The sequence below is a fragment of the Patella vulgata genome, chromosome 7 (genome assembly GCF_932274485.2).
Source record: "Patella vulgata chromosome 7, xgPatVulg1.2, whole genome shotgun sequence".
Classification (NCBI taxonomy): Eukaryota; Metazoa; Mollusca; class Gastropoda; family Patellidae; genus Patella; species Patella vulgata.
The window spans coordinates 37,652,428-37,677,544 of NC_065885.2; the positions used below are offsets into that span (position 1 = coordinate 37,652,428).

General features: G+C 34.4%; 1 protein-coding gene across 2 annotated transcripts in view; it reads left to right on the forward strand.

The window, feature by feature from the left end:
- The window catches only part of LOC126828729 (protein Wnt-7b), a 36,923-nt gene extending 12,409 nt beyond the window's left edge, over positions 1-24,514 (forward strand). For both annotated transcript variants that reach the window (XM_050558703.2, XM_050558704.2), the window contains exons 3-4: positions 2,616-2,887; positions 23,379-24,514. In XM_050558703.2, the coding sequence (XP_050414660.1) occupies positions 2,616-2,887; positions 23,379-23,861 (755 nt within the window). In that variant the 3' untranslated portion in view covers positions 23,862-24,514. The remainder of the gene's footprint in view (positions 1-2,615; positions 2,888-23,378) is intronic.
- The last annotated feature ends 603 nt before the right edge of the window (positions 24,515-25,117 follow it).

The following is a 25,117-nucleotide window of genomic DNA, read 5'->3' on the forward strand; positions in this document are numbered from 1 at the left end:
GCATGTTTAAAGTAGCTAAGTCTTTAACTTAATATCATCCACAGTCTTCGAGATAGAAAACACGAATTATTTGTCAATTCAAATCAAAATTGATGTTGTGACCTTACGGGAAAACATGGGCATCTGGTATCCAATATTTAAGACAAAATAAACAGTTTACCATTCGTACACGAATCGTGTACCCCACAATGCGTTTCAGCGCCATTTGTAACAAAAGGATCGAAGAACGAGGCTCGACATATTCCACAAGTAATGTCAAACGGTGACATTTTCTTACCTGAAGAGCATGCGCAATAAATACTACTGGCATAACCAGACGCTAGAGATTGCCATTCGATTGAAACTTCTCGCGGATTTCGCCGAACATAACTGATTTGAAATTAGAGTAAAAACGAAAACGATTGAATGTAAATCAGTTTATACACATTCATATTACATTATTATATGCGTTGCGACCCATTTGTGTCAATTTCTAGGTCCCAAATATTAGCGATTTAGCTCCTTTAAAATATTACTGGGTTCATATCGTCAAGATACGCTTGACAGTAACCTTACAACCACCAAAATATTCCGAGTTTATCAACAACATATAGAAGTCTATGTACGTTTTTATGTCGATGTGCTTCCGACTCATTTCTCTTAACAACGTGTTAATCCCCTGCCAACCCCATAATCCTCCTAATAAGCTAATCAGTGACCCTTATTATAAACATACACTGATAACATTGACCTTTCACCCTTGTGTATGTCATACAAGAATGATATAGGGGTTATAACAATGAAATGGATGTGTTTTCAGACATTCTCGTTTGTTATTTTGCTGTATGTATGTCGTTTTTTATTGCCGTAAGACATTTCATAATATATAAAATAGTTAACTATGTGACTGTCCCAGAATGTTTTTAAAAGTCGTGGTACTGGTATTGCGTGTTCTTAAGGATCGAGTAAGCATAGTCTGCCTTATCCCAACACTCGTCTTTATTGTACCCGAAATGAAAAAGCATCACATATGTATTGTCTGTCAGTCATGCGAAGTTGTACTAGTGCAATACCTAGTAATTTAAACAGGTATCCCATGTGTACCTAAGTTTCGGCGAAATGATGACTATGAACACGTCGTATTTGGGTTAACCATTGTAACTTTTATTTTCAAATATGTGAACGTCCCATAAAATTAGAAGTGGTGGCAAGTGTTCCAGAAAGGAAAACCATGTTTTGTCGCGTATACAACACCGTCATTAATTATGGCTAACTGAAACAATGGTTTATACACTCACTTTCCACCAACAACGCAAGGTCTTGAAAACCAGAAATATAACCCTTTATTTCCAATGTTGTACACATACAGGGATCAAGTCGACACATTCAGTTAAATTTTGATCGATGTTCAACTATCGATTATTTCTTTCAAAAGGTGTTGTGCTTCTGCCATTTTAAAATATGTGACGGATGTTTGCGTGTCTATATGCAGGTATCGTAGTTGTATTAAATTTAGCTACATTTTATAAAACAATACACAGACATTTTTCAAGGGTTAAATTCCCAGATTGTTGTACTTTTATCAGCAATTAAGTTAACAATAAAAGTTCACAGTTGTTTACAAATAAAAACATTAAAAAAATATAAAGTGGAAAAATAGTCACTCTTATTAGCTAGAAAGATTGCTAAACTGCGAACTCAATTCTTAAAAACAAACTCAATCTCGAATTTATGGCTGGGCTGTATACGAACATTTTAGTGTCATTTTAGAAACATTATTAAAATACATTTCTAGAAACAGGCACTGCATATATTTTCGGTGTTCGATTTGATCGGTGACATAATCAATCTAGAAATAGCTATCCCCACTGCTGGATTACAAACAACTGTTTCATTTAGCACGTGACAAGGGAAGCTTACTTTCCCTAGAACACCCAATACCACGTATTAGATCTAAACCATCTGCCCGGTTACTTAGACATGTACAAAGTAGAGTATCCTTACTCTTTCTAGAAATCATTTATCATTTAAGGAGTATGTTCGCATAAGACCATTTTTGTGTTATTTTTTTTAATTCATTGTTGAATGGGATGAAAGTCAAGCGGTAAACCATATCCAATATAGATAATACCCACCAATGGTTGAGAGAGAGGGGGAGGGGTTAACGTCCACTCGACTCAAACTAGGTCATTTCGGGACTAACACATGGTTCAATTTTATTTCAATAATTGACTTGTGCGTAGGGGTCTTTAGCAGTGGGAGGACCCGGAGAAAACCCACGAGGTTGAACAGGCGACCCTACTCCTTAACACATACAACCGGGTAATCGAAACCACGCCACTTGACTCAATGACAGTCCTTATGAAACAGCACGCACGTGCTAACCATTCGGCCACACCCCCACCCCACCACCACCACCGCCAATGGTTTAGGAGCCTGAACTAAATTGAACTCATAACTAATAGATGATGAGTTATTTAAGTACCAAGAGTCACAATTAAAATCCGCACCATAAAACTTCCTCTGAGCGAGTCGTCAAAACGCGAATTTCTTGTATCCCGTTGGTTTTGTTGAACTTGGAATTATTTAAATTGGTGCTATTATAGAAATTTATCGCCATTTTATTTGTTTTTCAGGAACAAAAGAAGCTGCTTTTATATACGCCATTACGTCGGCAGGTGTAAGTTATGCTATAACCCAATCATGTGGATTGGGCAGTTTACCAAATTGTGGTTGTGATAGAGATAAGGGGGATGGGAAATTAGCCCCACAGGGCTGGAAGTGGGGTGGTTGTAGTGCGGACATTAAATATGGATTACGTTTAGCCAGAAAATTCATGGATGCAAGAGAAATAGCAGAAAATGCCAGATCACTGATGAATTTACATAATAACAGAGCCGGAAGAAAGGTACTAATATCTATTTTTACATAATCATCTGTGTGTGTATTACTTTATTTAAAGAAATATCACTGTACTTAATCTGTCCGATTGGATTTCGTTGCAAATAGTGATGTTATGAGCTGGAAATGTCATAACATCAAAGTAAACCATTGTTTTTAATCGAAACTATTCTGACGAATGATTTCCAAATGAGAGCTTAGCCCCAAGCGTCTAAATAATCAGTTTAACGTTTTGTTAACTTACAGAAACGTTTTGTTATAGATACTATTTCTATTTTCCAAGATACCGATCGACATTATGATTGCTATTTTAAAATCAAACTCAAATCTGTCAATGTCCTTTGTAAAATAGATTTGTCTCGATAAAGTGTCAACTGCAAATATCATCTTCGTCATAGCTTCAATTATTAGTTTCCCACACCACATCATCAAGGATATCATTTACCAGCAATATTTGCACTTTAGGAATTGTTCCTATTCCAAACCACGAAAGCAAGTAATTGTGAGACTATTTTTTTTTTCTAAAAATCGCTAATCCAATTATAATTTTATAATCAAAGATTTAAAGGGCCTATCATATCTTTGGTAATTATCCCAAAAATAGAAAAGTTAAAAGCACAACAAGTATTCTTACCAAAAATCTTATTATTATCCAAACATTATTAAAATTGACCGATCTTAACTTAAGTTATGACTATCTATTCTAAAGTTCCTAATATGTTTTTTTCTGTTGGATTTCATGACATCATGTTTTTGTATTGATTTCATGGAATCATGTTTTTCTAAAGTTCCTAATATGTTTTTTTTCTGTTGGATTTCATGACATCATGTTTTTGTATTGATTTCATGGAATCATGTTTTTCTGTTGATTTCATGGAATCATGTTTTTCTGTTGATGTTTTTCTGTTGATTTCATGGAATCATGTTTTTCTGTTGATTTCATGGAATCATGTTTTTCTGTTGATTTCATGGAATCATGTTTTTCTGTTGATTTCATGGAATCATGTTTTTCTGTTGATTTCATGGAATCATGTTTTTCTGTTGATTTCATGGAATCATGTTTTTGTGTCTTAGAACGTCAATCCTCTATATATTTAACACAAACTGTTGCATTAATAATCGTTCTTTTTTTAAATTTAATAACCTGTATTTTCTAATTAATTAGAATCTAAGTCAAATCTTAATTAGAATGGATCAAAATGTGGGATATTGGTCGTGTTTATCTATTAAGGCGATATCAATGAAATCGTATTACTGTGAGAAAATAAATACCAAGATTGCTTTAGAATTAAAAAGCCACACAAGATAGAAATCGCAAATATCACAGGTGTGTGCAAAACACTTTCTTAAATTTAGTATAAAACTGCCAAACTTTATTCCTAGACAAATTGGGTGGATCTCATATTTATCCTTTCTGGTGGTCTGCTATATTTTATTTAAATATCTTATTCCCATTGATGTGTTAATTCACTTAAAGTCTGTATTTTCTTTATCTTTTGATAGTAGAGAACTTCAAAGGTAGATAATTTAAGTATGTGTTATTGACTTGCGGGTTGGTTGCCTTTGGTAATGTTTTTCCGTTGACTTCACAAATTAGATCGGCATTCTTTACCTGTATCACCTAGCCTATAAGTTACTAGTATTTATACGGCCAGGTCTTACCTTAACAAGTAACCAGTTCACTTCAATAAATTGTCGTTCTCATTTGCCATGATAGTTAGACACCTTAATAGCATGTTTTATGACGTATACCCCTATACGTGCTGTGTAATCCTATGATTTGATAATGCCAACGAATTATAAACAGGTCATCTACCAATGCTGTTGTTTGACAGCAGTATTTGGCCTTATCGGATCGATAAAATCGTGTATCCAAACGCAGAAAACAAAACACTTTTGTTGAATTTAGCTCAAGATGCCGTGTAAACTAATTTGATACATGGTTGTGTAACATAAATGGGCAGTTTTATTGAAGTCACACAGTCAGATTAAAATACAGATCTATTTCGTTTCGGTTTTTTTTATACTTTCGATGGCCTACACTACATGAAGATCTAATCGGTTGTACTGGAAGGTAGCGTCAGGGGTCGTACGAGCGGCTTTTGATCCTTTGACGTCAGATATTGATTAATCAATCAGCTTTGACGTTTCTAGTGGTTTACCCACAGTTCCGTGCATCGCACGCCAAAAACTCGCCGTAACAGACCGTTTCATTGGCTAATCCCTCACTTCTACCAGAACGCCAGTAATATAACAACTCTTCCAGATCCTAGTGTAGTTAAGAAAAGTAAAACTATAAAAAACGAAACGAAACAGGATCTGTGTTTTAATCAGATTGGAAGTCACACAACATTGTGCTGAAGTCACACTACCTTGTGCTGCAATCGAAACAACGTATGCTGCTGAGATCAAACAAGTTTATGTATGAAATTGTAATCTAATACTTAAAAGCGTAGATTGTAGAGTAAACTTAAGTTTTTAGAAGATAACAAATAATTTGGAATAATAGATGATAGTAGTGTCGAAATTAGTTTCTAATTTATAAGTTGCCGAGAAATGGCCAATTATGCATGTCTTACTTTTCGGTAGGTGGTTCGGATTTAACCAATAAGTAAATTGATATTTTCATTAATCAAATCACTTACAGATTTAACGTTTCGCTTGAGCTAGAACCTATAACCATTACCGTTATACAAAATGACGTCTAATATAGTATTTGTTTTATTTAATCGTCTTGTTCACTACCTAAAGAACATCTTTATCTTTGTTAACTTCAAATACGAAAAATGTCTATTAACCAACATTAATTCATGTAATCCAAATGGTCTTCCATTAAGTAGAATTATGTCGTAACAGTGGTGTGAACTATAGTGAGTAAGGCGCTGGCACGTTAGCCTGGAGGTCGCGTGTCCGATCCCTGCGTTGGCCGAGAAAGTCTATCGGTGCCTGACACAGGATAGCTGTCTAGTTGTTCAGATGGGACGAGAAATCGAGGTCCCGTGTACATATTGGCGTGCACGTAAAAGATCCCTTGGCAGTTTGAATTCGATATAAGAGTAGATCGTAGCGCCACTGTCCCGGCAAAATGTCCCTCATAGCACACTGCATGGCGTATGCCCGTCTTCATTCGCAAAGTAGAAGCAGAACAGGACATTAAACCTCATTTCATTTCATTTCATTTTCGTGAACTATAGATGCAAGGTTACGGAAAGGGAATCTAACTGGGCTAATGAAGTCGGGCGTAAGCCATATGGTTGCTATAAGGGTACGTTTTCCGGACAGCGGCGATACGGCCCACTCTTATTTTTAATTCAAGTTCGAAATGGGTCTTTTACGTGCACCCCAATGAATACACGGGTCCTCAATTTTACGTCCCATTCGAACTACTAGACGCTATCCTTTCAGGCCATCCGTCTCAGCACATATGTCCCTCAACCATAAAAATACACGAGTTTCATTTAGTGTGATTTGGTAAGTCATTACATTATTTCCCACGGTATGGTGTATTTAGTTTTTGAATCAAATTTTTTCAGTTAAATATAGAAAATATATTGAGTAGGTGTAGGCCTTCGGGCTAGAATTTAAATAATATCACGACACGAAACTCACGAAGTGAATTGAAAAATTATTAATGAGTCCGTCAAAAGTTACAGATACCATAAATCTTGATCACCTGTATGCACTTTTAACAGTAAAAAATAATACTTCGTAACTATAAGAAACGGGGATGAAATAAAACACAGTTTAACGTCGTACTGACCATTCTACCCCAACATAGTCATGAAGAAGAGTTTACGCCATGCACTGTTCAATGAGAAAAATGTTGCAGGGCTCTCAGAGGTTCAGACTGTCAAGGTTTTTTTTTACGTGCACGACAAAGGGTACACGGAGATCCCATTTTTCGTCCAATCCAGATGACTAGACGCTTTTCCTAGCTTGACCCTTCTTGCTACCCATCTATCAAGGGGAAACGATGCTGAAACATCCGAGAAACTGGTTAGTGAAAGAGCGATATTCATCATATGGACATAACGAACAATATAGAAATACTTCACTGGAACAGAAAACAGTATACAATGGACCAATCTGAAATGTCAATCCGAGTACAACAGACTTCCAGCTGCAAGTGGCATATCTGAACATTGACATTGTGACTGAAAATAGTGGCCTCTTGTGTTCTTGAAAATTTGTGCATCACTGCCGTGTGTACACCACTTTCAACTAATATGAAACTATCCCTAAGTCAAGTTAGGACGGAATAAAACCTCACAGATTATTGATTGATGATGGTTTAAATGGTGATACTATATCTGTTATAGCCCTAATGATAAATAGCCCGTTGACATTTTAGACATATTTTGTATATATTTTAGTTTAGATCTATATTCGACTTAGCAATGACACAAGGTTTTGTAGACCTGAGGCTATAATACATGTGACTCCTGTTGTTTTATCAATATCTCCCATCAATCAAATCAATCAATCAAATCTATATTAGTGATAGATCTCGGCAAGTTATGTTTATTACGATTTTCAATCTATTGTCATAATAACTAGTCATTATTGATTGGAAAGTGTTCTATATTTGGTTTCTATTTCCGACGTTATTTTTTTTAAAATAAAATTTATCGTCAGATCTTCAATCAAATGTATATGTGCCTTGTGCATACGGCCATATTTATTATTATTATGATAGACAATAAAAATACATTTTTTTAAATTAATACACATACTGCACCCCCTCCCCCCCCCCCCCACACACATCACACCAGAGAGAGAGAGAGAGAGAGAGAGAGATAGAGAGAGTAGGTCATTTTGAGACTTGCATATGGATCAATTCTATTCGATAATTCGCTTGTGCGTAGGGGTTTTTAGCAGGTGGGGGAGGCGTGGGGTGGGGTAACCGGAGGACCCAGAGAAAACCAACGAGGTTAGTCCGGCGTCCCTACTCTTTGTTAGTGCCACGAACACGCGGGGACCGAAACCCCTCCATTTGACTGTATGACAGACCTTACGATCTAACGCGCATGTGGGTAGAAAATAGTGGAAATAATTGTTTGTATAAACGAATTAGTAATGTCCAAAGATAGTCATTTGCGTAACATAAGTGGGTTGTTGTAGGATGTCGTGGGTTCTTTGTCAGGTCTGTACGTGTTATTTGGAAAATCTTTTAAATTCAGTTTAAATATAGGAAAATGTTATAAAAACATGCTAGAAAGAGTGGAATGGTTTATGATATTGTTTTGTCTATTTTTCTAGCGGTTTCAGTATACGTGGGTGCTACCAATGATCAATATCCTTTTTTCTCAATATCATTTTTATATCGATATTTGAACCAATGTCCGTATCTAAAATGTCAAAATTGAAGTGCCTGTTCGTAATTAGTTGATAATTATAAACGATAGTGTTGAATCTAAAAGGTTAAAATACTTCGTGACGTCTCACTTACCGTTATTTCCTTTAGATATTGATCCTAGTCTGGAGGGAATAAAATCATATAAAAGGTTAGTTGTACATGACATGAACTGTCAATCAAAATGGCTGACATGACATCGCAGACGTCTGTGAGAATGTAGGTATAGTGATATTACTTGTATAGCTATGTATTGTTTAAGGTTAATTAAATCTGTCATATCTTGTGTTATTAACTTTTAGCATGACAAGGTAATGTCCGCAGCCATATTGAAATGCATTATTATTTAAGTCGACCTTAATATCTATAGATAAAAATGATCACTGTGGTTTCATCATACGAAGATACAACAAAAAATAGTAGTTTACCCTCATGAGAAGCGTTATCAGGTGTTCTATAGCGTATAAGCTAAACGGATTTCAGAAGCCGAATGTGTAGAGAAATTTTTAGATGAACAAAACATAGACAAAACAAACAATTCAAGTATACTAGACAATAAAGCATTAAGCAGATTTTAGACTAGATTTTTGCCTTTTTGAAATAATATAACTTCAGTGTTCCCGGTTTTTTCTTTTATTTTACTATTTCTCAAAAATACCATAAAGAGCTGTTTGGATTTCGTATACAAAATCGTGCAAAAATCTGGAATACACTTAATGAGGTTTAATACGTACTCGATATACCCCTATAAACTTAAAAGGGTTTTCATATGAATTGAAAAAATAAAAATAAAGTAGTATTTTTTTTTACACGTTGCTTGTTGTCACGGTCTGTTGGAGCCAGACTAACTTTTCTCTTATTGTGGAGCGAAGCGTCTGAGAACTTATTAAATATATCTTTAAAACTTTCTCTTCTTCAATTCACTGCCTTTCAAAGATCTAAATACTTGCTAAAACACTCTTTAATATGGCTAACTGACTGTTTAAAAGTCGATATACAGTTTCTTGCGTTCCGTTTTAGTTGAACGATTTAGTAATCTGAATTTTTAAATCAAATAAAAGCAATGTACAGTTAAACAGTATGTTTTGTACGGTAATGCCATCAATGTCACATAAAAAGAAAAATGAATGGTCAGTTTTTTAATAATTAAAGTTCATGGAGGATTCAACACATGGTTTGTTCGTTTAAATTCAAATAATGATTATTAACCATGTAATTTGTGTTATTATGTGTGTTATGAGGATTAATATTTTAACATGGTGGAAACATTCTAGAACATACCATACCTTTTCTAGACTGGTCTGTTACCCCCAGGAAACTCAAAATCAGAACTATACAAAACACCCGTACAACGCTAAGTACGAAGCTAGTTACGCAGACAAGGAAATACCACTTTATGTCTACGAAGTAAAAGGTTGGAGGTGGAGGGGGGGGGGCAATCAAATTGTCGGGTAACCTACTGAAACTGTTAAGAATAGTTAATTTGAAAATAATTATTAAAATACGAGGGTTAGTAGCTGTCTTTCTCTCGGGCAACATATGAAAACTAACCATTGCTTCAGATTTTATGTAATAAATTGAATTAAGCTGTATAATATGACTTTTAACAAACAGTACATTAATCTGGAATACAATCACTGGGGTGTTACATACAGAACGACGTGTCTGCATGTGTTCTCTTATCGTTTTCAATATCATGGATTATATTTATAATGCCTTCTATTTCAATAAGTTTTCTCTACTGACATTTACACGTGTATAATAACACATTTCAGTTTTATAAAAATATCTATTTATTAAATCAAATTTGGTCAGTTTTCGAGATTACGGTGTAACACCATCTGGTTTCTCTTTGTACCCAGACTTCCGGTTTAACTCGGCGTTGACAGTGGCGCAAGCCGCTGAATAACTGAATTATGCTATTGGAATAATATTAATCTCATTCTCTTCCATTTAGAAAATAAATATTGCTGCGAAATCACAAAACTCCCAGTGCGACTTCAATAATTGAACACGATACGTGAGGAATATACACGAGTAAATTGTGTAATATGTCATTCAATTGGCTTGGAAATAAATACTCGGAACGTTTATCTAGTTGGGTTCTTCAAGTCTACACTTAAACATTTATATTTTCACCAATTTAAGCGAAACGTGCCATTCATAGATAAATAGCTTGACCCATGCGACCTCATGAAAACATAGATTGACCCCATCGAATTTTTGCGGAAAAAGAAAATACGCGACAACAAAAGATTGAACAATAGACTGGATGATAGAGGAGTCAGGTATCGTTTATTTATTCTCGTATGTCCAGGTTATCTCCTGGACTGGGTTTCTGTTGAGAATAATGTCGTATTTGAGGCATTTAAAAGAGTGTTTTGACGATAGAATTTCGTCGTTACCACCCACTTTCAGAAAGTTTGAAAACAAGACCTTAGAGAAAATTAGGTTCATCTTTAAAGCTCTCTTATAATAAATGTATGGAATTTATCGTGATTAATATGGTGGTATTATTTCTGCGAATTGAGCTTCGTAAATAGTGTCATATCTCCACATTTTTTACACCTTGTTTATTCAAGGTAGTCATGCGATTTTCTATGCGGCTTGACAAAAGTATAATAAATTCATATTTGTAATGATACCATCGGTTTGGAAGTTCAGTAAGGAGTAAATTTTTGGTTAAATGCGCATTTTCGTTGCTTGATTAAGTTGTGCGAAATATCCAACATTAGTTTATATATAAATGTCATTTGAATTCAATTTATACTGGTATTTGGCAGAAAATGTTCTTATATTTATGTATTTTAGTATACGGGAAATTCATGTTGTGTGTAAAGCTGAAGAAGTTTATTTTTGTGATGTTATAGACGGTACCTCGTATACCACTACTCACCTGTGTCATCAGTATTGATTTATTTTTGTAGCAACGATCCCTTTTTTTCAACTGAAACTGCCTCAGTTTATAGATGCTATAATTTAGCTACGTTAAATGAAAGATTGCCGTCATCAAATAGAACTGTGCATACAAAGGTTATTGCAGCGCTATTTGAAAGATGATTTCTGATACTGTCGACATCGGATACAATATTACATATATTAAGGTTATCGCCGCTCTAAATGAAAGATTATAATATTGCCGATATAGTAGTTATCACCGCGATAAATGAAAGAGTATTCATTATATTGTCGATATAATAGAAAGTTATCGTGGCAATAATTGAAAGATTATTCATTATATTGTGGCCTTCGGATAGAATATTGCATATATAACTGTTATTGCCGCGGTAAACGAAAGATTATTCATTATATTGTAGCCATCGGATAGAATATTGCATATAACGGTTATTGCCGCGGTGAATGAAAGATTATTTATTACATTGCGATCATCATGTAGAAAATTACATATTTAACAGTTATATTTAACAGTTGCATATTTAAATGAAAGATTATTTATAATATTGCGGTCATATTGTAGATTATTGCATATCTATCGGTTATTGCCGTGATAAATGAAAGATTATATTATATTATATTATATCCTGTAGAATATTCCATCTTAACGGTTATCGTCGCTCTAAATGAAAGATTATTTATTATATTGCGATCATCCTGTAGAATATCGTCGCTCTAAATGAAAGATTATTTATATTGCGATCATCCTGCAGAGTATTTTATTTTAACGGTTATCGTCGCGCTAAGTGAAAGATTCTTTTTTATATTACCAATGTAACTGTTATGATCGCAATGAATGAAAGATTATTTATAACAGTTACCACCGGGGTAAATGTAGATGGATATTGGTAAATTATTTATTATATTGTGATCATCCTGTACAATATCGTCGCTCTAAATGATAGATTATTTATATTGCGATCATCCTGCAGAGTATTTTATTTTAACGGTTATCGTCGCGCTAAGTGAAAGATTATTTTTTATATTACCAATGTAACTGTTATGATCGCAATGAATGAAAGATTATTTATAACAGTTACCACCGGGGTAAATGTAGATGGATATTGGTAAATTACATAAACCGCCACTACAGCATTAATATCGTTTAAAGCATTTAATCTGTCCGAAGTTCTAATGTATACGGGTTGTGGAGCATAAGAATACAAAATGAATTTCAAAACCTTATTTTTAGCTTTTCATCAAAAAAAATGTTCACGTTATATTTAAACACAATTTCCTTTTTTGAATTATTGCTAAAGCCGTCGGGTGTCCAAATATATCTCCGTATTGCTATATAATTAGTTTGTTCTTGTTTTGGCGGGATTTTTTTTTTCATGCGGGTATTTTAAACAAATTTAAATTTCAACTTCGTTTCATTCGATTTATAAATGTTTTGACTATACGCCGTTTCTATTATTGTCATTAGAGCCGTAGGCTCGCCAAATATATCCCACTATAATTGTCTTCTTCTTTTATCTCTTGCCATAATATGAAAATGGATAATTATTTATAACCAGAAAATCAATTAATTCTACTATATTTGCGTAAATCGTTTGAAGGTATTTATCCGGTTAATAAAAGGAAAGACGTATACCCTACATTTTACTACTATGAACAGAAATAAAATCCCCCCGTGTAGAAATGCCACCGTGTTTAACATGACATTATCAAAGATATTCGACTTTCCCAATTCCAATAATAGTATGGTATTTAAATTCAATGGTTGTGCCATCGCTTCCTTGTGATTAAAATAACTTGGCTTCGCCCACAATCTAAATCAAATCTTCTTTTTTGGTGTAATATCTTTGGTCTTATGTTTCAGATGAATATTAATAATAAACAACAATACATGAAAAGGGAGCCTTCAAAATTAGAAAAAATAAGCAATGCACAGTAACTAAATATAAATAAATTAATGTTTGATTGTCAATTTCAAAACGATTTTTTTAACAATGCTGTTGTGATGTGATGACCAAGAGCCTCCGCTTGCACTGAGCAATGGTTTATGCGAAAACTGTCTACATGTACATGTAACCTGCGTATTTCGTTGATTTTAATTATAAAACAGTTCTTTTCAACTAGAGAGAGAGAATCCTGCTATACTACTTCTAGGCCTGTGCCAATTTCCTAGAATATATGATTTGCCATAATAAACTTGAAGTACAAATTTGCAAATAACCAAAACGCACTAAGTGACTTTTGGCATTTGATTATTGAGTTGTTGAGAAAATAAACGAGGAGGGTCCACTGTTTAAAATTCTGTCTGTAAACCCAGGGACTGGGTTAAGATGGACTAAATCAAAAGAGATTTTTTTCTGTAGAGAGCAACAACAAAAAATGCAGCTTGTGAATCTAACGGATTAGCCACCGAAACCAGAGAGAACGCAGGGAGAATGTAAACTACAATAACGACTGATTGATATTACATGCTTGTTGAGATCAAGTAAAATCTCATTTCGTTTCGGAATGTTTAGATTACGCAACAAAGTGCGATCACTGTGAATGTCGGGAAGAGAAAGGATGAAAGGGCTACAGAACAGAATATTAAAATCGGATGTATTTGATATTAAGCCTGCGGAATAGTGTACGAGATCCACTTGGTGTTTGCACGTGGCTTTAAGAAAAGAAATGGAGTAATTACTAAATGTGCTAACATGTAACAACTATAAAGAGACGAGGCAATCTCTGATCATCCTCTTTGTAAAAATACTGTACTACGGCCTTTAGACCTCCCCATCATTTCGCCGAACGTTACAGCAATTGTATACTTCTATGAAATATTTTTGTATATATAGATGTGTATCTGAGAATTTAGCCACGCGCCAAACAACTAAGCATTAGATAGATATGGAGACGCATAGCAGATATTTTCCCAAAAAAGTTGTAACGGTAATTTTGCCAATCTTTATTAGCCACAATAATTATATACTTCTATGAAATAGATATGTCTTATCTGTTAACCAACGTCATAGCAACCATAAAACTTCATTTTACTTCTTTGAAATATATCTGATCATTTCACGAAACGTTCTATAAAGGGCCGTCGTGTTCGCACACGATATTCATAAGCCAGTCAGAGTGCAAGGTCAGTAGGCATACATGGTCATATCGTAAATGGGCCCGTTTCTTCTGCGAATTTCCGCGCGTATCACCGCTTTCAGTACAAACTATGATTTGCGTTGAAAGTAGCAGTGGCCAGTGGTCGGGCTCAAAATAAATGAGTCCTATACTAATCAGCGACAAGGACCGACAAGAGCGTCGCAAAGAGTGACTGACAAGGATAGACATGTTTTTGGTATGAACATTCTACACATCATTCATACCCATTGAGCCACCACCGCTCACAAATAATAATTATAAAAGTACACTATTATTAACACAAAGTACAATTTTATAGATACACAATTACTGAGTTTAATACTAAGCGACGTTTCGACGAGGATACTCTTGTCTTTATCAAGCAAATGATACAGGTATGTGAATAGTAGGCAAATATATACAGAATATGCAACAAAATAACAGGGATTAAAAAGGGGGAAATCCTATTATTTATAAAGATCAATGTATTAATGGGAAACTCTATTAATGGGAAACCAATTAACCTGGGCTATAGATAAACAATAATTGTGTATGTATGGGGGTATGAGTGAACAAGGGTGATCGCTGATGCAAGGGAGAAGAAAAAAAAATAAAAATAAGAACTATATTAATTCAATAAACAGAAAATCATGAAGGATAAAACCTATTATTAGACTATAAAACTGGACGAGGGAAACCGTAAATATATTAATTCAGTAAACCGAAAATCATGAAAGATAAAACCTATTATTAGACTATAAAAAACTCGACGAGGCAAACCCTAAATATATTAATTCAACAATGTAATGTAAAATATATCTCCAGACTGTAAAACTGGTTAAGTACTGGAAACCAAGAAATGTAAAATGTGTAATTAGACTGTGAAAAAAATAGATAAGCACTGAAATAAAACAAAAGTATGGGAATCAATGTATAAGTTCATCATAAGTTCCTGAACAAGAGTGATCGCTGATGTAAGGGAAACCATAATTAGACAGTAGAAACCTGGATAAGCACTGTAATAGAATTAAAGTATTAGAATCAATGTATAAGTTGGCCATAAGCCCGTGGTATAAAGAGTCCCACATCACGGTTTGGGCTTGATGCGTTTTTATATTGATGGCTTCAAGAAATTTCCTGGTTTTCTTCTGGTGATGATTTACTGCAAGGTTTCTTGTTTGGTCCCACATGATTGTATGATGTCCGTAGTTAATAATATGCTCTGCTACGGCTGAGGGATTGGTGGAAGCTAGTGATGACTCGTGCTCTTTTATTCGTACATCAAGTGGTCGCCTTGTTTTATCTACATACTTTTCGTTGCACGAGCAAGTTATTTCGTAAATACACGTACATCCTTTGGGTTGTTGGAGGTTGGCTTGTTTTGTTTTACAATTAGCTTGCAGTAAATCCTGTATGGTTCTGCCGCTTGAGAAGGTAAATCATCACCAGAAGAAAACCAGGAAATTTCTTGAAGCCATCAATATAAAACGCATCAAGCCCAATTTAAACCGTGATGTGGGACTATTTATACCAAGGGCTTATGACCAACTTATACATTGATTCTAATAGTTTAATTCTATTTCAGCGCTTATCCAGTTTTTACAGTCTAATTATACACTCTTACATATCTTGATTTTCAGTATTTATCCAATTTTACAATCTGATCACATTTATTGACTTTCAGTTTATTGAACAAATATATTTACGGTTTCCCTTGTCCAAGTTTATAGTCTAGTAACAGGTTTCATCTCTCACCATTTTCAGCTTACGGAATTAACACATTTCAGTGCTAATCCCGTTTTATAATCTAGTTATACATTTTAGATATCTTGGTTTTCAGTACTTATCCAGTTTTACAGTCCGATAATATATTTCACATTTATTGACTTTCAATTCATTAAATTTTAATTTATATTTACGGTTTCCATCGTCCAGGTTAATAGTCTAATAAGATGTTTTATCTTTCATGATTTTCGTTTTACTGAATTAATATATTTACGGTTTCCCTCGTCCAGTTTTATAGTCTAATAATAGGTTTTATCTTTCATGATTTTCTGTTTATTGAATTAATATAGTTCTTTTTTTATTGTTTTCTTCTCCCTTGCATCAGCGATCACTCTGGTTCACTCATACCCCCATACATACACAGTTTATCTATAGCTCAGGTTAATTGGTTTCCCATTAATAGTGTTAATACATTGATTTTTATAAATAATAGGATTTCCCCCTTTTTAATCCCTGTAAGAGTTTCCGCTGTGTAGGTTTAGTTGTAAATGCCCCCCCCCCCCAATCAAAGGTGTTAAGTTTTAATTGTATTTGATTCTTATCTTTGTTGCATATTCTGTATATATTTGCCTACTATTCACATACCTGTATCATTTGCTTGATAAAGACGAGAGTATCCTCGTCGAAACGTCGCTTAGTATTAAACTCAGTAATTGTGTATCTATAAAATTGTAACTTGTGTTAATATGTTACTAAATGCCAATCAAAGTAAATTCACTATTATTTTCTAATGTCAGGTTGTTTTTTAATTTCATATTCTATATGTTTATCAACGATACTACAAGTTGATCAGCTTTATCTAGTCCTTTTTCTATCTTTTTTTGTTTAGAAAAGAAACAAAACTATGATTTGTTAATCGACACTGCATGTGTTAAATTAATCGAAATAATCACTAATCTCTACGGAGATTAAAGTCGTTTGATAAGAGTTACTCATCGATTCAGTTTATGTAGAAAGCTGAGCACAAAATCTCCAGCATAAAGTTATACACTCGGGGGACAATATTTTAATCAAAGGCAAAAGCATTGTTCATCCTAGTGCACTCAGTCTGACATTTGTGGGACGATTAATGTTTTCTCAGGGTTCAGACAACACAGTCAAAATGCAGGGGTTTTTAACCCTGGAAATCGATATTTGAATGAAAGAGAGAGAGAGAGAGAGAGAGGGAGAGGGGGGGAGAGGGGGGAGTGAACTCAACACAACTAGGTAATTTGGGGACTTGCATAATGGTTCAATATTATTTCAGTAATTCGCTCGCGCGCAGAAATCTTTAGTAGTGGGAGGAAACCAGAGGACCCGGATAAAACCCACCAGGTTGGACATGCGACCCTACTTGTCACGTACAATTGCGGGATCAATACCACTCCACTTGAACCAATGATAGACCTTATGATCTAAAGTGTACACATTAGACCCCCCTCCCCCTCCGCTTTTGCGATAATCCTCAGTATTGTTTACTTTTAAAACCTCGATTCTTTAGAAGACTAATAATCATTTCCTTATTTATATTCATCAACAAAAAACGGGGCCTGAAAAATGTTTTTTTAGATAGTAATTTAGACGATGGAATAAAATCAAAACAAGGTTAGATATCAACTTGATTTCCATGTTCATGCACATAAATGAGTTATGCTTTCGAAGAGAACTAACGAACAAAGACATGGAAACCTGATGTCGTAAAATCGATAGAAAGTAATGGGGACTTTGGAACTGACTTTAATAATCTTTGGCCCAATGTGCTTTTTCATCTGACTATTCTTAATGTGTATAATCTAAACAGAGAAGCACCTACTCGTATTTTTGATATAAAAAAAAACATCAACAGAAGTCGATAAATTAAAAATATCAAAAAAGACAAGTAGGAGATTTTATTTCTTACATGCACAAATAAATAGATATAATTCTTTGCTATAGATTTCACGTTTACTGAAACTGGTTACATTATGACGTAGTGATACATCATTTTTTGACAGCAATTCAACCATTGCAAAGACCTTTATATTGACCCAGTGTTTCCATCAAGGCCAATTAAATAAAAATAGTTCCTTTTTAATAAGAAAGAAGTTACTTTCAATAAAAAATGAACTGAAAATAAAAAAAAAGTACTTCCTTTTTTAAGGAGATATCGCAGTAGATTATGAAATTTATCACACAAGCGATATCTACTGTAGAATGTATTATTGGGTGATAAATTCAAATTAACACACTTTTATGGAATAACAATTACTATGGTTTATTTAACTATAGGACGTTTCCACAAGATTTCACAAGTCGTTATCAAACATATACACAAATTTTGTGTATATGCTTAATAACGAACATATACACAAAATTTGTGTATATGCTTGATAACGACTTGTGAAATCTTGTGGAATAAACAGTGAAATAAACGATAGTAATTGTTATTCCATAAAAGTGTGTTAATTTGATTATGTTCCAATTACTAAATGCCATTCAAAGAATGTATAGTCTAAAGATCCACGTTTGCCTTTGGTCCTGTATATATTGAGCTTGTATGTTGTATTTTTTTTTTTTTTTTTTTTTAAAGGGAATTAATATCGCTTAATTCACGAAAAACCAAGAACAAAATCGTTGAAAAAATGATTTTATTTTATGAAAAAAAAGCGAAAAAAAGGATAAATTGGATTCAAGTGTAGAATTCGTCCAATAGTAGTCTCGCTTGTCATATTTCACACACGTCTGGCTTGTACATATCCTTCCACATAGCGATGACTCGTTATAATGGCTTTGTAATATAATCAAATCTATATGTCAACTATAACGGAGGGGGGTGATATGATTATAATATATGTATTATATATACAAAACGTCCAAACATATCGTTCATACAGAATAGTAGGTTTAAGGAGTACACGCCACACTCAGCGTTTGTTCAGATGGTATCATATTCAAACTGTGAAACACCCGTTCAATTATAGGTATATATATACGTATAGTTTTTCAATAAGAGAGTTGTGCATGTATTATCATCAATATCGTAAAACACACAAGAATGGGGTCTGATTTCCATATATCGGTCAAATAAAATAGGACGAAAGAAGAGCGCGTTATTACAGTTGCGTGTTGTAAGATTCCTAAATTCTTATACGATATTCAAAATAGATGATTTCAAAAACTGTGTGGTGGTTTATACAAGGGGTGGGAGCAGACCATGGATCCTTGCTGGCCCCCCTGGATTTGTGAATCTAATGACGCTTAAGCTTCGGAGTCCCAAATACCTGAGGATCCCTCAGAAGTGACTTTAGTCCACTTTGCCCAAAGTGTTCAGGTATACTATAGTGGTGGGACCTTACTGCTTAGAATAGGGCAGTTTATTGGGGAATAATTGTTGTACAATTCCTGCCTGGCTGTCCGGACAATATCCCACGTAGAATCGGAACGTATCATTATTGAAGTTGGCAAGTGTAGGCTTTTGTATTAACTACAGTTTCTACTTACTGTGAAGGGTCCCAATAACAGTTGAAGCTTCGGGGCCCCTAAAATGTAGGTCCGTCATTGGCTGGGCCCACACCTATTACGTCGATCCTTCAAAAGTGGCATATTTTACACCAACTTATATATAACATGCAATGAATACTCTGTCATCTACTAACCACATTCTATATAATATAGTTTAGTTTAAAATAATGATGACTTATGTGGCAAATATATTCACTTGTAAAATTAAGATGTTCAGTTATGCTTAGATAACAAATCTCAAATCTCAACACTCCGTGTTTCGAGATAAGAGATGGTGCTATATAGTTCCACGTAGCAAAGCCCAACGCAAATCACATCGGGCCTCAATAAGCAAAATTGACAATATTTTTCATCAAAACAACGATTGATTACTGTTATTTATAATATTTCTGCCACATCCAACTACAATTAAGCTTATAATCCTACCTGAAACGGGAAAAAAATCGAGGCGTTAAGCCGTTACTAGGAACGCCATTGTTAAACGGGAGATGTATGACGGTGTTATGTCGGATAAAAACAGCTCTTCATTAATTTAAACGCGAATATTTGGAGTTAGGAGATAGTTGTGCCACTACATTGGCCCCTGTAAGTTTAATTAGTCATAAAAGTATAAAATTATCTTATTTTTAAGATGTTACATGCATTAATAAAGAAACTGAGTTTGCCACTTGGAACTAAAGGCACCCAATCGTGGCTATATACAAGCACATCAGTATATCTCAACTTTTTTAGCTACGTTCCCGTGGCTACATTATGCTAGGTTCCCACTATCACGATTCGTGCTACGATTGGTTTTAATCGTGGAGTAATCGTGGTGATTCTATCAGATCTTACGATATATTGAGGGCACTCGAAACGTATCCGAACGTATCCGCACGTAGCAGATCGTGGACTCAATAGGGACAATCCTATCACAAGGAATCTCACGACAGTGGGAACCTGACATTAACCTCGCAATGCAATTTATACACAAATAAAGGCTCTCGCACTTGTTATAGTATGAGAGACAGGGTTTCAAGCCCAATAGTAAAATATTTCTTAATAATAAAAAGTTACTTATATATTTAACATTAGAGACTTTTGGCAAGTGGAATTATTCCCATACATATCATGTATCCGTATCATCACCTGGTTAAAATTCCCAGGTTGTACGTGACAAGGCGTAGGGTCGCCTGTCCAACCTCGTGTGTTTTCTCCGGGTCCTGTGGTTTCCTACGCTCAAGCGAATTATTGAAATAAAATTAAACCATGTGTTAGTCCCGCAATGACCTGGTTTGTGTCGAGTGGACGTTAACCTCATTCCCCTCGCACACACATACAGATTTGCAAGTTCCCACTTCCCCAAATTTAGCACGTAGATCAACCAGCATGTAGAGATACAGACAGCCAGGAAAAATATGAAAATTCCAAGAAAAATTCCGGTCTTTATAATAGTTTAAATCACCTCAAATACACATACAACAATTGCAGGGAATGATAATGAAGAAGGTAAACTAGAAGAACACCACAATAACTATGTAGATGTGACATAAAATATTAATTGAATACATTAATTCTTCCAATATGCTTAACTGTCAAGTAACCCAGAATCTACAATTTTCGTCTTTCATATCCAGTATTTTAAAACCTAATACGGATTGTCAGAACAGCATTCAGTAAGCTGTATAATAATGGCAGATATATAATTTTATGTTGATAAACAAATTTCAAATAAAGCTTCAAAATATGGATGAAACAACCTGCAAAGAAGAGCAAAATATGGAGTTTCCAAGCATTGCTTCACCCCCATTATTTATAGTTCCCGCTTATAGCCAGTTTTCCCAATAGGTGAATGCAGTGGCGGACCTTCATGATAGATCATCACAAATTAACTTTTTTATTGAACTGTTTTCTATATACTTAACATATTATTGGGGGGAAAATGTTACAAAAGCCATCCACATGTCCAATTCATTAGGACACCCGGTTATAGCGGTTCTGTTAATCACCGACAACGACCGACAAGGGCGCATTTTGGTCAATAACGTCCAAAATATTGCAACAGTGACCGACAATATGTGTAGAATATGCATATCTGTAACATATCTTTCTTTGTCTCTGTCACTTTTGCAATACTTGGACGATATTGTCACAAGAAGGCTGAAGTGGGTTCTTGTCGTTGATTAGTAGGCTCAGTTCTATATTACAGTATAGCTGTTGGTCCCTAAAAATCTCTATGCTGTCCCGCCAGTACAGTAAACCTTTGGGATAAGGTGCTCTGGAGCTCAAGCTTCATTAGTTTTATGGTGGATTCGACCCTGAATGAATTATCTATAAATCAATGATGTTTACACAAGACAACGTGTATCTGTACGATGATCAAAATAACTTTAAAATAACTGGCTATTTAAATCCGTTTTGATTCATGAACTATTTTCACAGGGGTTACATGTTTTTCGACTGAAATCTCATATTTAATATATATATGAATATATGTTGTTTTTTTAAGAGACGTGCCGGTTTGTACCAGTAACAAAGACAATCAACAAAACATTTAATTTGCCAATTATTTTATTCAGTTTGTGAGAAAATTACTGCGAGTCCTCCTTATCAGACATGTCATCGTCTGTTCGATATGGAGTCCTTTTTTTCATTTTTCATTCATTCGCCACACCAAATCACAAATATGCTAATGACCTTCATTTCTTTTATAATTAACTTTCCCCTTTAGTTGCTTGATCTTCGTTATCAGTGATTTATCCCTGCCAAACCTTTTCCGGTGTTTGGATTGGGTAGTTTCTTTTGCAAGTGAAATCGTATCATTTAAACGTATATATTTGGTTCTGTGTCGAGATTAGTTTTACAAATATGCTCCAGTTTTCTTTTCGCCGTCTTTATAAAGCATTCTACTGGAGAGTTTTTCAACAACCCAGATGTCTGTATATAAGTATATATCACTGATTTAATATTACATGTCTATAAACCAGTCTTGTATGTTGCTTGGGGACTATCTTTGGATAACTGTTTCCTTCCTGTCCCAGTGGTATCACTGAAATCCACACCTACCAGCACAGCGATTCTTTCATGTACTTAAGAGTCAGGAGTTGATTCTCCACAGTCTTCCTTAAATATTTACATATTTTTATTTTTACTTATTGTGTTTTCTTGGGTCTTTTGAGTTTTGATATCACTTTATATTTTGTCATATGAAAATTTATTTATTTGTCAGATCACACAAAATCACCTTATTTAATCTCCATTCAAATAAAACGTTGTGCAAGGTTCTTGATTTTGGTAGCGCATTTTGTACTTATGACCCTACAGACAAAAAGACCATCCCTGGTATATCCGATTCAACAAAAACTTCACCAAACTAACTCTAAAACCTCGTTTAGACTATAAATACTCAGCGATAAAATCAACAGTTAAAAATATATCATCATCATCATCATCTTCATAAAACAGTTTTCTTTGATCTTCGATTCGTATATTTACATCAACAATGTATAGTTTATGTTTTATGTATTATAATAGAATACTGTCGTAAACATAATGCCCTCCAATTATTCCCATTATCTGTACTCAATATCAAATGATGAACAGACCGCACAAACGTCGACAAGTAAAAGTGGACAAATACAAACGATGATTGGAAAGCTTTTTTACTTTTAATCTGTGATTCGTAAAGGAGTTTAAAATTAGGACTTAAAAAACTCATTTATCCCACACCTTTACCTCCCATTGAATTTGACTAAATTTTTAATCATAGAACTATTTAAATAATAGAAAAATACCCTTTGATAAATACAAAGTCTGTAGATAGTTTAGTGTTTAGAGCTTATCTTAGTTTCTTTTTTTTTCTTTCCAGGCAGTCAAAGATAACATGGGAACAGACTGCAAGTGTCATGGTGTTTCCGGTTCCTGCACAATGAAAACGTGTTGGACAACATTACCCCCCTTTAGAGAAATCGGAGACTCTTTAAAACTTAGGTACAAAAGATCAAAAATAGTGGTGCCGTATTTAGGACGCCGTGCACGAACGGCTGTATCATTAATGTTGGACCGTGCTAAAAGACGTCACCGGAAACCGAGGCGTAGCCATCTTGTGTTTTTGGATAAATCTCCGAATTATTGTGACTATGATCCTAAAACTGGATCGCTTGGTACAGTGGGTAGAAAATGTAATCGGACAACAAGAGACACCGATGGATGTGACTTAATGTGTTGTGGGAGGGGCTATAATACACATCAATTCACACGCACGTGGCAATGCAACTGTAAATTTCATTGGTGTTGCTATGTAAACTGTAATAAATGTAGTGAACGGACAGAAGAGTATACGTGTAAATGATTATCTGATTAATAGATTCTGTGAATATCTGAGAATGTAGAATTGAGTTATGTCCCCTTATGTTTAGTCTGTGTATTTAAAAAAATCAATGTAAATAGCGGCACATGATTCATGATGTTGAATATTATTATATACCGTATGCAATATGATTATTTATTTAAAGTTATTTTATGTCTAATAGAGAGGAACGTTGTAGATACATAGATAAACTATATTTTTAAGGTCTTTCTAGAATAGACCTTGAACTTGATAAAGGTGAATGTCATATTTTACCATAGAAACGGTTGCTATGGTTTCGAATGGATATTGTGTGTTGTCATGGAGATACTTGTTTTGTTTATCTGGACGTATTCAAGAGATCTGGTAGTGCTAATGCTTATAAGCAACACCGAGCGCAAGCTATATATGTGAAGTAGAAAATTGAATTAATTGTAATAGCTCATAATATTAATTTTTCGCATTCTCCGATCCACAACTAATGTAATTTTGTGATAGACTAACAGCATGAGATTCTCAATCACTTAGTGATGGAAACCTTGCGGCACTTCACTACAGAAACATATCAACCTTAAAGGCATTTATAGAAGAGTAAATGTGGGTCGATTTAATGGGCGATTAAATTTTAAAAAATAAATAAAATTTAATAGATACCATTTGTTTTATGTTTTTGTTATTACAGTCTTTGTGGATAAAGGTTAGTTAAGCAATACCGTATTTTGGTCAATGTGTATTTCCGGGAAGACAAGAAACGATTGAAAAATCCAACAACATGAGCTCACTACACCGACTGTGGCCTACATGCTTTAACATTTTTCTCAAAAAGTTGTCGATTAAAAGGTTTAAGACATCATCAGCTAAGCGAATTTTATATTGAACCACCAAACCACGCTGTAGGCTAGATGCTAGTACATGTACATTTTTTTTCTAGATAACGTCGGTCTTAACTATTCAATTAAGCAAAACTTAATTATACTTATTGATAAAAATAATATTCTGTTCTTGGTTAATTCATTGACTGGTCATGTAAACCAAACACGGGATACTGAAGTCATTATTGGAACTAGAACTCAGTCTATTATTGCTAACAACATGATAGTTAATTATATCATTCGGATTAACAACAAGGAGACACCATAAATAGAATTATCAATTAAAAACGAAACGAAATTTATGGGAAATTACTGAAAATTGCAAATAAATCGGCTTAAGCATACTTGTGGCTTGATTCCTCACGATTTCAAACTGGTCTCGATCCG